The sequence below is a fragment of the Anolis sagrei genome, chromosome 7 (assembly GCF_037176765.1).
Source record: "Anolis sagrei isolate rAnoSag1 chromosome 7, rAnoSag1.mat, whole genome shotgun sequence".
Lineage (NCBI taxonomy): Eukaryota > Metazoa > Chordata > Lepidosauria > Squamata > Dactyloidae > Anolis > Anolis sagrei.
Window position 1 is genome coordinate 22,740,534 of NC_090027.1, and position 19,926 is coordinate 22,760,459.

The 19,926-nt window shown below is 41.8% G+C and overlaps 2 protein-coding genes across 3 annotated transcripts in view; one reads left to right on the forward strand and one right to left on the reverse strand.

Annotated features, from left to right (window-relative positions):
- Positions 1–2,212: 2,212 nt before the first annotated feature.
- On the reverse strand, positions 2,213–19,376 carry DUSP11 (dual specificity phosphatase 11). 2 transcript variants are annotated; one of them, XM_060787280.2, is made up of 11 exons: positions 19,245–19,376; positions 14,491–14,566; positions 14,089–14,220; positions 13,062–13,185; positions 12,900–12,960; positions 10,312–10,358; positions 8,961–9,036; positions 7,241–7,306; positions 6,897–7,016; positions 4,806–4,850; positions 2,213–2,792 (listed from the first exon to the last, which is right to left on the reverse strand). In XM_060787280.2, the coding sequence occupies exons 1-11, from the start codon at positions 19,271–19,273 to the stop codon at positions 2,543–2,545; spliced, it is 1,026 nt and encodes a 341-aa protein (XP_060643263.2). In that variant the 5' UTR covers positions 19,274–19,376; the 3' UTR covers positions 2,213–2,542. The 2 variants fall into 2 exon arrangements, with proteins under 2 accessions (XP_060643263.2, XP_067326835.1); XM_067470734.1 differs by lacking the exon at positions 4,806–4,850.
- Positions 19,377–19,440: 64 nt separating this feature from the next.
- Positions 19,441–19,926, forward strand: part of KANSL3 (KAT8 regulatory NSL complex subunit 3) — a 38,587-nt gene continuing 38,101 nt past the window's right edge. Inside the window, exon 1 of the mRNA XM_060787728.2 lies at positions 19,441–19,581. The gene's annotated coding sequence lies outside the window, so the exon portion shown is untranslated. The remainder of the gene's footprint in view (positions 19,582–19,926) is intronic.

The window sequence follows — 19,926 nt, forward strand, 5'->3', positions numbered from 1 at the left end:
CGGCTACAGAGTGAGGCGCATTAAGACAAGCAGAGAGCGGAAGTGACGTGCCTGGAAACCTTGGGCGGGGCCTAGAGTTGGGGAAAAGCGGCCCCAGCAGATCCCCAGCTATTACCATTGCTGTGATTTATGATTACTTACACCAATTTACTATTCTAAAGCCTTTGACTGTGTGGATCCTAATAAATTGTGGCAAGTTCTTGATGGTCTGGGCATACCAAATCACCTTATCTCTCTCCTGAGGAACCTGTATAAGGACCAAGTAGCAAGTCAGAACTGACTCTGGAACAACAGACTGGTTCAAGATTGGGAAAGGAGTACAGCAGAGTTGTATACTCTCACCCGACCTATTCAACTTGTATGCAAAACACATCATGCGATGCGCACGGCTTGAGGAATCATAGAATCAAAGAGTTGGAAGAGACCTCCTGGGCCATCCAATCCAAACCCCTGCCAAGAAGCAGGAATATTGCATTCAAATCACCCCTGACAGATGGCCATCCAGCCTCTGTTTAAAAGCTTCCAAAGAAGGAGCCTCCGCCACACTCTGGGGCAGAGAGTTCCACTGCTGAACGGCTCTCACAGTCAGGAAGTTCTTCCTCATGTTCAGATGGGATCTCCTCTCTTGTAGTTTGAAGCCATTGTTCCGCGTCCTAGTCTCCAAGGAAGCAGAAAACAAGCTTGCTCCCTCCTCCCTGTGGCTTCCTCTCACATATTTATACATGGCTATCTATCATATCGCATATCATATAGCCTAGTCAAAGCCATGGTATTCCCTGTAGTAACTTATGGATGTGAGAGCTGGACCTTAGGGAAGGCTGAGCAAAGGAAGAGAGATGCTTTAGAACTGTGGTGTTGGAGGAAAGTTCTGAGAGTGCCTTGGACTGCGAGAAGATCCAACCAGTCCATCCTCCAGGAAATAAAGCACATGTCTGTGTTTTAGATGAAATTTGCTACTATTGCTACTATTATGAATTGTAATGTAAATATCTGAGATGCAGGATGTATTTTCATACACTGGACCAAATTTGGCAGATGCGATGACTATTTAAAATACCTGAACCAAGGAGAGGAAGCCAGAGATCCCTTGGACAAGCTGAAAATAGGTTTGATTTTGTTTGTATAGGTTTTGTATTTCTGGTCTGATACTAAAGGTAAACTACAACCTCCCAGATGTTAGTGGACTGCAACTCTAGGCAGTGATGAGGAGCAATGGGAGGTGCAGTCCACAAACATCTGGAAAGCCACACAATCTATATAAATAAAAATGTAATGTTCGTTTGTAGGATTAACATAACTAAAAAACCACTGGACGAATTGACACAAAATTTGGACACAACGAGTGTCCATCAGCCATAAACACACACACACACACACACACACACAAAACCCGAGCGGAACAGACTTAAAAACCCACATACACTCATATATATATGTACATGCACACATTAATACACACACACGTATATATATGCACAAATACACACATACACACACATAAATACATGTATATGTATACATATATATCCACATACGTACATATATACACACAAATATGCATATAGACAAGCACACACATATACACAATATGCATGTACACATATACACAAAAATACACAAACACATACACATATATACACACACACATATATGCAAACACACATATACACACATATACACACGCATATATACACCCACATATATATAAGCACACACATATATACACACATATACATAATATGCATGTACACATATAAACACACAAATACACAAATATATACACATATATACACACACAAAACATATATATGCAAACACACATATATACACAAATATATACACACATATACAAATGCATATATACACCCACACACACACATATATAAGCAAACACACATATATACACAGATATACATAATATGCATGTACACATATAAACACACAAATATATACACACACATACACACACAAAACATATACACAGACTGGGCCACAGCAACGCATGGCAGGGGATGGCTAATTCCTACATACAGGAGCTTCCTATATAAGATACAGAAGCATCCAAGCTGCAAAGTCAGCATAAATTTTGTGTGGAATATATTTACGAAACAACAGAATCCAACAACTTTGTGAAGCACAATATCCACACAAGAGAGACCATCAGTTAAGCCTTGCCATTTGGGCACCTATTAACACACCGTATAGATAGAAGCAGGGGAAAGCAATTTTTATTGAACACAGATTTCAAAGGCAATCTTTCTGTGCGATTGGACGCGTGTGCATCCAGCACACGATTTCCGTGTCCATTTCGGGATAATTGTCAGTGAGAACTTGATGTCACCAGCGAATTCCTCTCATAGAAATGGCTACGTCCTGTTTGCAATTAGGCACTAAAAAGACAGGACTTCTTTCTGAATTATCCCAGGAAGTCTGGCAGCCAGGGAATGGTGTAAACATTGCCAGCAGATCCTCCTCTGTGGAACAAGATGGCACGTTCTTCCTGTTCTTTCTAGATTTGGTTGTCCTTCCTTCTCCACCTCCCTCAGTAGCAGTCCTGCGGGGGTCTTCTGTTTTTCCAACTTCTCCTTCGCTTCTGTTGACCGTGAGGGTTCTGCACTGAAAAATCAGGGCTCGGCGGTCCTTGTGGCAGTGGTGGCTGGTAAGCTGCATAGAACAGCCCAGGGCTGGGCCTGAGACTCTGTGGGATGAAGCTTGTTGTTGGGGGGAATGGGGGGCGGAACACAGGTGGGCCTTGATAGTGTGGGACAAGGCTCTGGCCAGGATGGGGAGGCCTGGAAGAAAGGCAAGGCAAAGGGTTTCAATCAAGCGGCATCCCAACAAGCACGCACAAACCTACGTCAACCTCTGTAACAACTTGGCCCTGTCCGCCAATTAACATAGAATCATAGAGTTGGAGGAGATCTCATGGGCCATCCAGTCCAACCCCCTGCCAAGAAGTCTAAAGTGCCATTGAATCTAATGCGTACCTCAATTTCCATCAGATGGCCATCCAGCCTCTGTTTAAAAGCCTCCAAAGAAGGAGCCTCCACTACACTCCAGGGCAGAGAGTTCCACTGCTGAACAGCTCTCTCTCAGTCAGGAAGTTCTTCCTCATGTTCAGGTGGAATCTCCTTTCCTGTACTACAGTGTTTCTCAACCTTCCTAATGCAGCGACCCCTTAATACGATTAATGTTTCTCCTGAAGTCTTTGCAAACCCTATATATCCATTAATCTTATAAAAAACCATTTCTCTTGAAATATTTAATCTCTCCTACAGATATATAGGCATTTCCCCCTGTAAGCCTTTGCAATCCCTTGTTGTTTACTCATCCAGTAGTTTCAGACTCTTCGTGACCTCATGGACTGCCCATGCCAGAGCTCCCTGTCGGCCGTCACCACCCCCAGCTCCTTCAAGGTTGCAATCCCTATGTACCTATATATCTCTATCTGTCTGTCTGTCTATCTATCTATCTATATGAATTTTATATATGAATTTTACCCTCATATGTTTGCAGATCTTGAAAATCCTATAGATAGATAGATAGATAGATAGAGATTTCTATGTACCTTTATATCTGTATCTATATACAGATATATAGGCACCGGGATTGTGGCGCAGCTGGCTGAGTGTCAGCTGCATTAAGATCACTCTGACCAAAAGGTCATGAGTTCGAAGCCAGCCCGGGTTGGAGTGGGTTTCCAACCAATTGTGTAGCCTGTTGTCGACCTTTGCAACCCGAAAGACAGTTGTATCTGTCAAGTAGGAAAATTAGATACCACCTTAAAGTGTGGGGAGGCTAAATTAACTAATTTATGAGGCCATAAAAAGCACTCCAGCAGAAAGCATGCGGGGAATACGGAAGTACTTCATCAGTGTCGCGGATGGACAATGAAAGCGACAACTCCCCTGGCGGCCAGAAAAAGTTAAATAGCCTCTGTGTATGTCTGTATATGTTGTATGTTAAAATTGGCATTGAATGTTTGCCATATACGTGTACACTGCAAGACAAAGTCCCCTGAGTCCCCTGTGGGGTGAGAAGGGCGGAATATAAAAGCTGTGTGTGTGTGTGTGTGTATATATATATATATATACACACACACACACATACATACATCATATTATATATGAATTTCCCCTCACATGTCTGCAAGTCTCTGCAAATCCTATATATAGATATCGATAAATAGAGGTACCTATATATCTGTGTGTATGTATATATATATAATTTTATATAAGATTTTTCTTTCACATGTTTGCAAGTCTTTGCAAAACCTCTATAGATATAATTATCTACATATAGAGAGATGTCTAGATAGAAATATCTGAATATAGATCTATAGGGCTTGCAAATATTATGGAGGAAATGCACACAAAAATATAGAGACATGTATAGATTTGAATATAGATATATAGGGCTTGCAAATATTGCAGGAGGACAATGTGCATATATATATAGATGATCTGCAAATGTTTCAGGGAGAAATGCATATGTGAAATTAGTATATATAATTACAGATCTATATCTACCTCATTAATCCACTTCATTAACCTGCATTTTAACCATGTCTATTATACTTTATGTATTGTCAGGGTCTTATTTCTGATCCCTCTGTTTTAGTAAGGAATGTGTTATTACTGTTGTTATTATTAACAGATGTATGGATGCATTTATATCCTGCTCAACAGTCACAATTTATCTGCAGGTGAAATCCGTGTCTTTCTTCTGTTGTTACAGAGCTCTAGAAGCTCCTCTAAGTAAACACACAGTGGGTGCAGAGGTTTCTGGACCCTCTTGCTATTTACCTGGGTGGGATCTGTCCTTCCCTTTCTCTCCTTGGATCAAAGCGCCTGCAAGACAAAGAAGGCAAGAGGTCCTAAGAACGATACCACTGCCTGAGCCACCATTTTTGAGGAAAGTCTTTCTCAGCATCCCCACAAGCCGTACTTGATTCTCTATGGGACATTGTTTTAGCCATCCCATGGAGCTTTTTGGGGCCAGATCCAAGGTGCAGGCGGGGCCAAGGAGTGTTTCACAAGAATCTGTTTGGCTTGTGGGACAGAGGGACTTGAAATCAATCTGCCACATCACTCCATGTTCCCCATCCAGGGAGAATGGCTGAGGAGTGGCAGAGCAGGGGCAGGAAACAAGAGGAGACGCCAAGCGCAGGTCTGATGGTACTTTTAAAACCCAAAATGGGAAAAGCTTCCTAAACAGCAGGCTCCACCCTAAAAAGAGAGGAGGGAACTGTTGGAAATAGCAACCTTCCAAGCCTTCACTATGTATTTGTTTGTGTGTGTGGTGTGTGTGTATGTATACTAGCCATCTCCTGCCATGTGGTTGCTGTGGCCCAGTCTGTGTATATGTCTTTTGTGTGTGTATATATGTGTGTGTATATATTTGTATATATGTGTTTGCGCATATATATATATATATATATATAGAGAGAGAGAGAGAGAGAGAGAGAGAGAGAGGTATATATATGTGTGTGTGTATATATATATTTGTGTATTCATGTGTTTATATCTGTTTGTTTATTTATTTATTTATTTATTTATTTGTTATTCAAACTTATATGCTGCCACTCCCCTGGGGCTCGGAGCGGCTTACAAGAACAGGCTAAAATCGAACACAATTTAAAAACAGCAATATCAGAGATCAAAGGCCCATCGAAACAGATATGTCTTACATGCCCTGCGGAAAGCTGGTAAGTCCCGCAAGGCACAGACTTCAGGTGGCAGAGTATTCCAGAGTGATGGTGCCACTGCTGTAAGGGCTCTGCGTCTGGTTGCTGTTAGACGCAAGGTCTTGACACTGGGAATTTCCAATAGATCTTGGTCCTCAGAACGGAGGGATCTCTGGGGTTGGTAGGGGGTGAGACGGTCCCTCAGGTACATCAGCCCCAGACCAAGCAAGGCCTTAAAGGTGAGTACCATCACTTTGAAAGTGATCCGGTGCTCAATTGGTAACCAATGCAGCTGTAGTAAGATTGGTGTTATGTGGCATCTCATCAGGATTCCCGCAAGAAGCCGAGCAGCTGCATTTTGTACCAACTTGAGCTTCCGGATCACCGACAGAGGGAGGCCAATGTAGAGGGTGTTACAGTATTCCAGTTTTGAGATGACCGTAGCCTGGATCACCGTAGCTAGGTCGTCCCTGGACAGGTAGGGGGCCAGCCGTCTAGCCTGCCGCTGATGAAAAAAAGCGGTTCTGCTAACGGAGGGGACCTGGGCCTCCATCGTCAGCAGAGAGTCCAAAAGGACTCCCAGACTCTTTACCAATGATGACGGGTGTAGCGCCTCGCCATCCAGGGTAGGCAGCTGGATATCCCCACTGCCCGGTTGACCCAGCCATAGGATCTCCGTCTTTGCTGGATTCACCCTCAACCTGCTGGCACGCAGCCATCCAGTAACAGCCTCGAGGCACTGATGGAAATAATCGGATACGGAGTCCGGTCGGCCTTCCATCTTCAGCACCAGCTGAATGTCATCGGCATACTGATAGCACTCAAGCCCAAAACCTCGAACCAGCTGAGCAAGTGGTCGCATATAGATGTTAAACAACAAAGGGGAGAGAATGGCCCCCTGAGGAACCCCACCAAGATAGAGGGGACCTCTCAGAAACCAGGCCTCCCCTCTCCACTCGCTTTCCACGGTTGTGAAGAAAGGAGGACAGCCAGTTTAAAGTGATACATTACATTTAAAATCAAAGAAAAATTTCAGTCAGCAAGATTCAAATGCCAGCCTAAATAAATAAGTTTTACAAGCTCTACGAAAAGATAGTAAGTCTCGGAGAGCTCATGTTTCCGCTGGCAAGGCACTCCACAGGTAAGGAGCCACCACCGTGAATGCTCTACGCCTAGTAGAGGGGAAAGCAAATGAAACCTTTGTGCTTACAATGGGAACTGTCGAGATCTTTGGGGGCCACAGTCGATAACTTCATAATCTGGATGTGGGACAGGACCAGAGCACCCCTTAATCCATCTGTACTTAGGAGCTGCCATGGGAGGTGGGTTCCTTCGGAGATAAAACATCGAGAATTAAAGTTCTAGCATTTAAGGGTCAGGTTACTTCTCCAAGAACATACAAGAACAAGTAGCCACATGGAAACAACTAAACTTGTTCTGATGGACTTGGATACTTGATGAATGGTATTAATACAAAACATGACCCTCTATGGTGAGTTCAAGAAGACAGGCTTCTTCCAAGACACTCCATCCTGTTCCTCCCCTTCTCCTTACCTTATGGGAATCTGTGGTACTTGAGCAGCTTCAGCCGCAGAATTTTGGGCCCGTTCCAGTGCTCTTCTAATATAATAATAATAATAATAATAATAATAATAGTAATAGTAATAATAACAACATATTTATTTGTATCCCACTTTTCTCCCTACATAGGGCTCAAAGTGGCTCACAACATTTTAAAACAATACAAATCAATGATACAAATAATAACATATTAATATATACGCAGACATTTCCTTCCAATCTTATATATTTCCCTCTATGAACCACCTCAGAGGTTAAAATTATCTGGGGAGGCCCTGCTCTCAGTCCCATCTTCCTCACAGGTTCGAATGGTGGGGATGAGAGACAGAGCCTTCTCAGTGGTGGCTCCTCAACTACGGAACTCCCTCCCCAATGAAATTAGATCTCTGCCCTCCCTCTTGGCCTTCAGATAAAAAGTAAAAACGTGTCTATGGGCCAAGTCTTTTGGCAGTAAGCACTATAAGGAATGATCAGGGATTATCTATATAAATAAAAATGTAATGTTCGTTTGTGGGATTAACAGACTTCAAAAACCACTGGACGAATTGACACCAAATTTGGACACAAGACACCTAACAACCCAATGTATGTCTTTCACTCAAAAAAATTGATTTTGTCCTTTGGGAGTTGTAGTTGCTGGGATTTATAGTTCACCTACAATCAAAAAGCATTCTGAACCCCACCAACGATGGAATTGAACCAAACTTGGCACACAGTTCTCCCATGACCAACAGAAAATACTGGAAGGGTTTGGTGGGCAGTGTCCTTTCATTTTGGAGTTGTAGTTCACCTACATCTAGAGATCACTGTGGATTCAAACAATAGTGGATCTGGACCAAACTCTACAAGAATACTCAATATGCCCAAATGTGAACAGTGGTGGAGTTTGGGGAAAATAGAATCTTGACATCGGGGAGTTGTAGTTGCTGGGATTTACAGTTCACCTACAATCACAGAGCATTCTGAACCACACCAACGATAGAATTGGGCCAAACCTCCCACACAGAACCCCCATGTGGGCCATAGCAATGTGTGGCAGGAGATGGCTAGTGTACAATAGATATTTGACTTTTGGAACAGCTTTGGACCATGATTTTTAAATTATGTGATTTTAACGTGTATATTAATATGTTTTTAACTCCACGTTTTAATTGTCTAAATGTTGTTACATTTTTATGATCTAATCCAGTGTTTCTCAACCTTCCTAATGCCGCGACCCTTTAATACAGTTCCTCATAATGTGGTGACCCCAAACCATAACATTATTTTTATTGCTACTTTATAACTGTCATTTTGCTACTGTCATGAATTGTAATGTAAATATCCGATATGCAGAATGTATTTTCATTTACTGGACCAAATTAGGCACAAATACCTGATATAAGTGAAGTAAATAAATAAATCTGTAGCGTTCTAGATACACGAAGCTCCGCACTTGGACAAAGTGTTCATTCCAGACATATTGAACAGTTAGCAATGCAGCTACAACTAGTTAAGGAAATGATGGGAGTTTCAAGCTGTATGAGTTTATGAAGGAGTGTGACCAGGTTAAATGAACTCAGGTATAGCTCTTTCTCCTGCTGAAATCTCTGGTGCCAAACATTGATTTCCCTCCACCTCCCTCCTTAATGCACAGGAAAGACAACAAACAGACCTGGCAAGACCCAACTGTAGGAAAGAGGGGAGTACATACCTTTTCCGATACCCACTCCTAAGGTCTTCAATGTAGTTCTTCCTCTCTATAGAATGCCCTCGGCAGCTATTGAACACTAAGAGGGATACAAGCCTTAGAGGGGAATTCTGTGCACAGTCAACCCAAAATAAGCCCAACATTGCAGTGTGGAATGGGCCAGGATAATAATAATTTTAAACACTTCAGTAATAATAATAATAATAATAATAATTTGTTTATATGCTGCCCTAAAATGGCAATAATAAAAATATTTTATTTATATTCTACGCTAAAATTACAATAATAATACTTTATTTATATTCTGGCTTAATATTGCAATAATAATCTATATAAATAAAAATGTAATGTTTGTTTGTGGGATTAACAGAACTCAAAAACCACTGGACAAATTGACACCAAATTTGGACACAAGACATGTATTAGGCCAACGAGTGACCATCACTCATAAACCCCACAAAAAACAGCGGAAGGGAGTCAAAAAACCCCAAAAGCTAAATGACAATACAGAAAAGGAAGGAAAAGGAGAAAGAGAAAGAGAGAAGCATGGAAGCAAAGAGCGAAGGAAGGAAGAAAGGACGATAGGAGGAAAGAAAGGAGAGAAAGGGAAAGGAAAAGGGGGGAGGAGGGAAAGAGGTAGAGAAGGAAGGAAGGAGAGAAGGAAAGAAAAAGGGAAGGAAAGGGGGAGCAAAGGAAGGAGGGAAAAAGGAGAGAAAGGGAGGGAAGGAAAGAAAGAGAGAATGAAGGATGGAAGGAAAAAGCAAAGGAAGGGAAGAAAGAGAAAAAAGGAAGGAAAAGAAAAAGGGGGAGGAAGGAAAGAGGTAGAGAAGGAAGGAAGGAGAGAAGGAAAGAAGAAAAGAGAAGGAAGGAAAGAAAGAAAGAGCGAGGGAAGGAAGGAAGGAAGGAAGGAAGGAAGGAAAGGAGAGAAAGAAGGAGGGAGGGTAGGAAGGAGAGAAGGGAGAGAAAGAGGGAGGGAAGGACAAAAAAATGGAACTTTTGCAGTAATTTGCATATCTGCATCTTGAGGGTTATAAAAAAAACTGCCAAAGTTTCTGGTGGACATCACAAAGCATCAAGTGTGGACGACGGTGGCAGAAATCCCAAGGCCAATATGCCTGTACCTCTTTTGAAGTCCCGAGATTTTTGGCCCCTCACTAAAACCTGTGATTTGGTGCTGTCTGGAAGCACCCTGAGTCCTAATTTGAACCAGCATTTGACTCTTGTCTTTCTAGCACTCTCTCAACTGTAGAACCATGAGAGAGAATCAGAATGACAATGTTTCCATCATGAAGTTAATAGGAAAGGTTTGTTATTTTGTAAAGAGGAATAAAATGCAGAAAGGTGCAATGCTTACATTCTATTGCCTTGTTTGGATGCATTCCATCAACATCAATTAGGTACCTAAATACGACAACAGGTAAAAGAACAAAGAGGTAATACCAGGTTATATATTTGAAAACATAAAATTAAAGACAAAATGGGACTGGGAAGTTCCATATCTATACACATAATAAAAGTAAATATATGTATGTATGTGTGTGGCCTGGGTGTCAACTTACAAAAAGCTCCCACTTTCACAAATGGCTATAGCTCCCAGTGCTCAGGAGATACCAAAGGCCCTCCCTCCAAGGACACTACAGGTTATAGAGAGTGCCGTAAACATGTCCAAGAGCCCTGCCAATGTTCTTCACAAAAACCACACTGCCCACCACCCAAATGAAGGCTTTCATACAGGGACAATTACATCCTAGATTCCTCCACCACAGACATCCCAGTGTTTCTTACTCTCTCCATTACTGTGGAATTTGCATGACTCCACTCACTGACTCTACCTTAACCCTTTCCTATTATTTTCTATGCCACACAGCAAATAGAGAAATTGATCAGCAACTCAACATACTAGAGAGGTTTGGGGAGAATTCACCATAATTTATAGGAGTTGTAGGTACTGGGATGTTTAGTTCACCTGCAATCTAAGAGCACAAAGATGGAATTGGACCAAACTTGACCAGCAAAAAATACTCCAGGTCTTTGGGGAAAATTCACTTTGATTTGGAGAAGTTGTAATTCACCGACATCCAAAGAGCATTGTGAATCCAAACACTGATGGATCTGGACCAAATTTGGCACACATACCTGACATGCTGAAATTTGATTACTGGAGGGTTGTTGTTTTTTTTTTTTTTTGGGGGGGGGGGGGTGGGGGGGCTGGCATTCCTTTCTGGAAGTTGTAGTTCACCCACAACAAGAGAAAATGTGAGCCTGGACCAAACTTGGTCCTACTGGAGGGTTTGAGGGGACTGACTCACCATAGTGGGAGTTGTAGTTTACTCTACAGCCAGAGAGCACACTGAACCCTACAGATGATGCATCTAGAGCAAACTTACCCAACGTAACAAACTTTAAGTACTGATGAGCTTTTTGGGGTTAACCTGGCATGATGGGAGTTGTAGTTCACCGACAACTTATGCATTTTGTACAACTAAATTACCTGGGCAACGCCAGGGACCCAAGCTAATAACCACTAACTCTAAGAACATATCTCCACATTGTAGACCAATAAGACAACTGGACAGAGGATACTGTCCAGTAACACTGAATTTTACTGGTAGAAATGGTTTCAACCTGCAGCTTAGGATCAATTTTCAGGATCCCTGACTTCTCCCTGCCCGCATTCAGCATGACCATGTTATGTTTTTTAATTTCCTCCTCCTTTTAAGCATATTAACTACAGAAAAAACGGCCTCACTCACATCTCTGAAATTCAATCAGCGGCTACATAGGTTCTTATAGAAAACCCATTTTAAATAGAGGCACAGACTTTCATCCAGGGGAGTAAATATACTGAGTTTATTCTGTGCTGGTCAAAGACCGTAATAAATCATTGATTGATACTGAGTTTATTTTGTACATTTGGTTTCATTTTTAACAAAATAAATAAACTCAATATACTCAAAGAAGAAGAAAAATCAAGTGTGTTACTTTTATACTACCTAAAATTATATAATATCCTCAGAAAGTGAATTGGGGGAAAAAAGGGGGGGGGGGGAGAGATATTATGACATCTTTACTCCAACCTCACAGCCTACTATTATTTCTTCCAGTCCTGTCTTCGTTCGTTTTTCTTCTTCTCTGATTGTGTACCCCCACCCCTATTCTTTTCTTCCCCCTTTCCTATTCATTAATAAAATATTATTTAAAAATATATATACCATATATACTTGAGTATAAACAGCATTTTTCAGCCCTATTTAGGCTGAAAAAGTCCCCCTCGGCTTATGCTTGAGTCAAAGTAAATTATCATTTTAATCTGTTATTATTATTATCATTATTACATTTATTACTGTACTCTAATTGTTGTTATTATTACATTTGCATTATTTTATGCTATTATTATTTTTATTACATTTATTATCTTACTCTATTAGTATTATTACATTTATTATTTTCTCTATTATTGTTATTACATTTATTATTTTACCCAATTATTATTACATTTATTTTACTCTATAATTACTTTTCCATTATTTTAATCTATTATTATTTTTATTACATTTATTATTTTACTCTATTATTATTGGAAGGATACGAAAGCACATTTACATTGAAGAAAGTTAGAATAATGGTTTAATCAGAGTTGGACAGTCTTATAGTTTTATGACAATATTCAAAAACATTTAACTTTCTGATGCCTCAATTAATGTAATTTTATTGGTATCTATTTTTATTTTGAAATTTTCCTGTAGCTGCTGTATTTCCCACCCTCAGCTTGTACTCAAGTCAATCTGTTTTTCCTATTTTTTGTGGTACAATTAGGTGCCTCGGTTTATATTTGGGCTGGCTTATTCTCGAGTATATACGAGTATATTTATGTTATTTTATCCCTTTAATCCGATCTGAGCAGACTAGTGACTAGCATTCCTTTCCCAAAGAGCAGCCTACCTGCAAACCAGGTAACCCGTTCGGTTCAAGCCATGCGTACAGTGAACGCCAATGAGCTTGTCTAGGAATAACAGAAAATACAAGTTGAACAGGCATAAGCATACTATTTGCTAATTGTCAATAATCACCAACACAATGCCGAAAAACCAATGTCATGCTCACCGTTGTGCTGGTTTTCTGCCAGAAACTTCTTTACAACACTCTTGAACTGATAAATTGTTTCATTACTAGGTACTTCGTGGCCAACGGTCAAAATCTTACAATACTGCAGTGTGTCTGGCAGCTCCTGCAAGAATTAAGGAAAGAAGAGTGGCTGTAATATACCTCAGAACAGGCCAGCTACCTGGAACAATATTTACATTTCAAGGCAGAGAAAAGATTTGAAGTTACTTGCAGCAGTGGAAGCAATTGCAAAGGGGCTCTCTGAAACACATCTATTCCAGTGTTTCTCAAACTGGGGGTCAGGACCCCTGGAAGGATTGCGAGGGGGTGTCAAAGGGGTCACCAAAGATCATCAGAAAACACAGTATTTTCTGTTGGTCATGGATGTTCTGAGTGGGAGGTTTGGCCCAATTCAATCATTGGTGGGATTCAAAGGGATCTTTGATTGTGGATGAACTATAAATCCCAGCAACTATAACTCCCAAATGTCAAGTCTATTTTCCCCAAACTCCATCAGTGTTCACATTTGGTCATACTGAGTATTCCTGCCAAGCTTGGTCTAGATCCATCATTGTTTGAGTCCACAGTGCTCTCTGGATGTAGGAGAACTACAAATCCAAAACTCAAGGTCAATGCCCACCAAACCCTTCCAGTATTTTCTGTTGGTCATGGGAGAACTGTGTGCCAAGTTTGGTTCAATTCCATCATTGGTGGGGTTCAGAATTTTCTCTGATTGTTGGTGAACTATAAATCCCAGCAACTACAACTCCCAAATGACAAAATCAATCTCCTCGACCCCACCAGTATTCAAAATGAGGCGTATTGGGTATTTGTACCAAATTTGGTCCAGTGAATGAAAATACATTCTGTATATCAGATATTTACATTACAATTCCTAACAGTAGCAAAATGACAGTGATGAAGTAGCATCAAAAATAATGTTATGTTGGGGGTCACTGTATTAAGGAAAGTTGAGAACCCTTCGTCTATCCTAAAGCTGAAGGTACAGCTCATAAATAGAACTGACCTTTGGCTGGTAATAGCGGGTGGTGTACGTCAAATCAATGATCAAACCCAGATCTTCCTTCTGCTCCCTGATTTGATTGATGAGGTCTTCTGGAGTAAAGCGCTCTTGTGGGGCGAGCTTAAATCCAAACCTCTGGAAAAAAAAGTCAGACAATTCAGCCATATCTTCTGAGCCGCCATCAATCTCTGGGACGTCTTTTGACCCATCAGAAGCAGAGTCCATATTTGCATAGTCAGGTATTCCTTGACTTTATCCCATGCTTTGTTCGCAGAGAGGTTATTATTGTATACCTTCAAGGCAACTATACAAGTTACATTGTCAGCCCATAGTTTTACCCACTCATCACTATTTCATTACAAGAACCAGAATGGAAATTAAACTTCTACCTACGTTGCAACTTACCTCGTGAAGAGGAACTTTAAAGGCAATGAAGCGCGTCTTGGGTAGTCTTCTTCCAAGAGGTAAATAATTCGTCCATCTAGAAAAAGAAACATTGCAATTTTCTACTACTGTACAAAAACAGATAGGAAAGGACAGGAGCAATCAGATGGACCAAGAGAAAGACTGCAAGAAGCAGACAGGCTCATTTGGAGGAAAGTATTTTCATTCAACTACAAATCCCATCAGACATATTCAGCATTGTTATTTTTTTATTATTATTTACAGCATTTATATACCGCTTTTCTCACCCTGAGAGGGACTCAAAGCCGTTTACACATAGATAATGGCAAAAATTCAATGCCTTACAACTACAACAGTAAAACCACACTTTAAACATAAATCATATTAAAAACAGTACATCATCAAATATCAAAACAGTTATTAAAACCATAAAACAATCCCATCAGTCGAGTCACCGTTCCAGTCCTTGTCCCACTAAAAGCTGCATACATGTATTGTCCGAAAGCCTGGTCCCAGAACCATGATTTTAATTTTTTTCTAAAGGTCAGGAGAGAGGGAGCAGATTTTACCTCCTTTGGGAGTGTGTTCCATAGGCGGGGGGCTACAGCCGAGAAGGCCATGCTCCTCGTGCCTGCCAGCCGCATTTGCGCTGTTGACGGGAACAAGAGCAGGGTCTCCCCGGATGATCTTAAATTGCAAGATGGGACGTAGGGGCAGATGCATTCGGGCCGTATAGAGCTTTATAGGTCAAAACCAGCACTTTGAATTGGGCTCGGAGATGGACTGGCAGCCAGTGGAGCTGGCATAACCGGGGGGGGGGGGGGGATGCTCCCTGTATGTGGCCCAGTTAGTAATCTGACTGCTGCCCGTTGAACTAACTGAAGTTTCAGAACCGTCTTCAAAGGCAGCCCCACGTAGAGCGTGTTGCAGTAATCTATTAGGGATGTTACCAGAATTTACCAGTAGTTGCTGCATTTCCCACTTCGGCTTATACTTATGTGGAGATTGGGTCCACGTTGACTTTAAATGTTTTTAGGATTAACATTTATTGCTGCTCTGCATTCCTTTCTATGCCTTTATTTTTTGCACATTCTTGAAAGTGCAGGAATGAGCACCTGAGCACAGAATCGAACTCTGATGTCTGGAGCAGTATAGATTACTTGGCCAAACTTCAGAAATGTTACATTAGTTAAAGCTTGCTCTGGCACTTGCAATTTGGTATATTAATTGTACATGCATTATCTAGCTGCTGTCTTCCTATGTGTACTATTGGGTTCATTTATGGGGCACAGCTTAATTAACTCACCACACTGAAGTCATTTCAGATTATTGGGTACAAAAGCAATCTAATGTATGATGAAGAGTCTGAAAGACACAAGCAGGTACCCACACTGTCTTCCTTTTATAGGGATTTGAAGTCTTGGATGTTTAAACTAGCCTTTGAGAATGTGTAAGATAAAAGTAGGCTCTGAATTGGGGAATCTTTGCAGAAGTCAAAGTGTCGGTTACATTTGTGTATTGTGTGGATTTTGTCGCTGCCTGTTTTTGTGTTGGGCTTTGGGTCCGAGTTCTGCAGCCTGGAGTTCCTGTGTGTGTTCGACTTGGACTGACTTCTCGTGAGTGTGGTTTTCTCCCTTCCTGGATCTCAGATTGGTTTGACGATGACACTGCTTGACGGACTTGGAAACGACACTTCTTTGGATTTCACCTATGACGACTCTTGGACTTTGTCTGGCTTTGGTTACTCTTTCGGCGGTTTATCTTTGCTGTTAACTGTTTGAGTGCGGTGTTGTTTGTTTGCCACTAAGTACTGCATTTAATCCAGTTCTTTTCTCTGGTTAATCCGAATTATGTTTCTGTTTGCTTTTTAAACCAAGGTTGGCTAATTTTTTGAGTTTTAGCCAGAGGCACTGAAGTTAAGCGTCTCTGAGCTTCTGTGTTTTTGTTGCATTAAACTGTACTTTGGAACTAATACTTTGTGTGGCCCCTTTAAGGCGTCTGTGTCTCGACAGTTTGAGTCCACAGTGATCTCTGGATGTAGGTGGACTACAACTCCAAAACCAAAGGACACTGCCCACCAAACCCTTCTAGTGTTTTCTGTTGGTCATTATTATTATTATTATTATTAACTTTATTTATACCCCGCAAAATCTCCCGAAGGACTCGATGCGGCTTACAAAGGCCAAGGCCGCAACAACAACATACAAATATAACATAAAACTCATAAGCAAATAATAAAACATCAAGCTAAGACAATAAAACACTAAAAACAACGACACATGATGCATTTAAAATCTAAAAGGCCGGGCCAAATGTAATGGACAAAATTTAAAAGTGCTGAACTTGACAGGAGGTATGTAGAGGTTTGTTGGAGGTAGGTTCAATGTGCAGACAATCCTAGTCTCTAACAAAGTGCATTTGGGACATGATGCCAGGAGTTTCCTAATCTGGAAAGGCACACTGGAACAGCCAGGTCTTCAGGCTCTTCCTAAAAATTGCCAATGTTGGGGCTTGTCTGATGTCCTTGGGGAGAGTGTTCCAGAGTCGGGGGGCTACCACAGAGAAGGCCCTGTCCCTCGTCCTCACCAAACTCGCTTGCAACGCAGGTGGGATCATGAGCAGGGCCTCTCCAGATGATCGAAGGGAATGTGTGGGTTCATATATGGAGATCTGTGTGCCAAGTTTGGTTCAATTCCATCGTTGGTGGGGTTCAGAATGTTCTTTGATTGTAGGTGAACTATAAATCCCAGCAACTACAACTCCCAAATGATAAATGGTGGTCCCTCGGCTGTGGAACACCCTTCCCACGGACATTAGACTAGCACCATCTCTAATGATATTCCGCAAGAAATTGAAGACCTGACTGTTCAAGCAGGTGTTCGAATAATTAGTGCAGTGATTGGTAATGAATATAGGAATGGAACAACGGAAGACAAATTTGGATTATGTTTTGGATGATGACACGACGCTGAATGGTTATCATAGTAATGGTGTTAACTGTGTATAGTGTTAGGTTGTGAATTGTTTTTATTCTGTAGTTTTGAATCTTGCTGTTCTTGTTTGTTGTACACCGCTGTGAGTCGACCCCGGGCTGAGAACAGCGGTCTATAAGTAAAGTAAATAAATAATAAAATGATAAATCAATTTTTTTGAGTGAAGGACATACATTGGGTTGTTAGATGTCTTGTGTCCAAATTTGGTGTCAATTCGTCCAGTGGCTTTTGAGTTCTGTTTATCCCACAAACGAAGATTACATTTTTATTTATATAGATATTATATTGAATTGCTTTGTATTGTTGTTATTGCTTTTCTGTTGTGATGTGTTGTTGGGTTTGGCCTCATGTAAGTCGCTCCGAGTCTCTTGGGGGGATGGTGGCGGGGTATAAATAAAGTTTTATTACATTATTATTATTATTATTATTATTAGGTTCTTGAAGGTTTTTCAGGCTATAGGGCCATGTTCTAGAGGCATTTCTCCTGACGTTTCGCCTGCATCTATGGCAAGCATCCTCAGAGGTAGTGAGGTCTGTTGGAATTAGGACAATGGGTTTATATATCTGTGGAATGGCTGGGGTGGGGCAAAGAGCTCTTCCCTGCTGGAGCTAGGTGTGACTGTTTCAACTGATCACCTTCATTAGCATTTGAAGGCCTGCCTGAGCCTGGGAAAATCTCTTGCTGGGAGGTGTTAATCTGTGCCTGGTTTTTTCCTCTCTGTTGTTTTGCTGTTGTAATTTTAGAATTTTTTAATACTGGTAGCCAGATTTTGTCCATTTTCATGGTCTCTTCCTTTCTGTTGAAATTGCCCACATGCTTGTGGATTTCAATGGCTTCTCTGTGTAGTCTGACATGGTGGTTGTTGGTGTGGCCCAGCATTTCTGTGTTCTCAAATAATATGCTGTGTCCAGGCTGGTTCATCAGGTGCTCTGCTGGTTGAAGTAGTCTGCAGTGCCTTTCAAGTTCCTTGATTCGTGTTTGGGCAATGCTGCGTTTGGTGGTCCCTATGTAAACTTGTCCACAGCTGCATGGTATACGGTAGACTCCTGCAGAGGTGAGAGGATCCCTCTTGTCCTTTGCTGAACGTAGCATTTGTTGGATTTTCTTGGTGGGTTTGTAGATTGTTTGTATGTTGTGTTTCCTCATCAGCTTCCCTATGCAATCAGTGGTTCCCTTGATGTATGGCAGGAACACTTTTCCTCTGGGTGGATCTTCATCTTTACTCTTGTGGCTTGTTCTTGGTCTTGCAGCTCTTCTGATGTCTGAGGTGGAGTCTCCATTGGCCTGGAGAGCCCAGATATATAAACCCATTGTCCTAATTCCAACAGACCTCACTACCTCTGAGGATGCTTGCCATAGATGCAGGCGAAACGTCAGGAGAAATGCCTCTAGAACATGGCTCTATAGCCCGAAAAAAACCACAAGAACCTAGTGATTCCAGCCATGAAAGCCTTCGACAATACATTAATTTAAATACTTTCACATTACCACAATCAGTGGATTTTGGTCTCCACAGTTTTAGAGGAACCCATTTTTCTTTTCAGTTTTACCTTCGATGCCAGGCATGAGCCAACTTGGGCCCTCCAGGTGTTTTGGACTTCAACTCCCACAATTCCTAACAGCCTAACGGCTGTTAGGAATTGTGGGAGTTGAAGTCCAAAACACCTGGAGGGCCCAAGTTGGCCCATGCCTGGCCTAGGCTCTCCCTTCTTTCAGGTTGGGCCAGGAAGGCTCTGTGTAATCCGGTCTCACGTTCTTACCTATCCGGTAGCTTGTTCTTCTTTCCCATTTCCTTTCCTCAGGCCTCTGCTTCCAACGAGGCGCTTCCCTCGAGTCCCTTCCTACCAAAGTCGGTTAAACATCCGCTTCCGTTTTTTTGCGCCGACGTGCTGGGGTGACGTCACCGCGTCGGGACAGGGGAGGCTCGGCGTCCAATCAGCGTCGAAGGGGGAAAAAAAAGAAGCGCGCATGCGCAGAAGAGGCTGAGGCCTGCCTGGCTGGCGGCCGGGGCTAAAGTGAGAGTCTCGCCTGCTTGTTTTCCTCTTCCCTCAACGTCTCTCCGTTCAAGCCCCGTCGGGATCGAGGCCGCTCTTAAAGGTGAGTAAAGGCCTTTGGGCAACTCTGCACATACTCAACAGCGGCCCTGTTCCAATATCATGCTCTCCTGACGTTTCGCCTGCATCTGTGGCAAATGGCACCTTCAGAGGGTCTTCAACAGAAAGGAGGAAACCATGAAATTGAACAAAATCTGGCTACCAGTATTTAAAAAACTCTAAAATTGCAACAGCAAAACAACAAAGAGGAAACAATCAGGGACATCTAATCACCCCTCAACAAAAGATTGTCCCAGGCACTGCCAGTCCATCAAATCCTAATCAAGGTGGTCAGTTGAAACATTCACACCTACCTCCAACAGACAAGAGTTCTTTGTCCCACCCTGGA

Excerpts from the sequence above, each read along its gene's own strand:
- DUSP11 (XM_060787280.2), bottom strand. The coding sequence starts at position 19,273 with ATGGGAAAGAAGAACAAGCTACCGGATAG. Across the intron at positions 10,359-12,899 it reads ACGGGTTACCTGGTTTGCAG|GTACCTAATTGATGTTGATG; the intron begins GTAGGCTGCTCT and ends TGTCGTATTTAG. Across the intron at positions 7,307-8,960 it reads AGGAGTGGGTATCGGAAAAG|AAGAGCACTGGAACGGGCCC; the intron begins GTATGTACTCCC and ends TTATTATATTAG.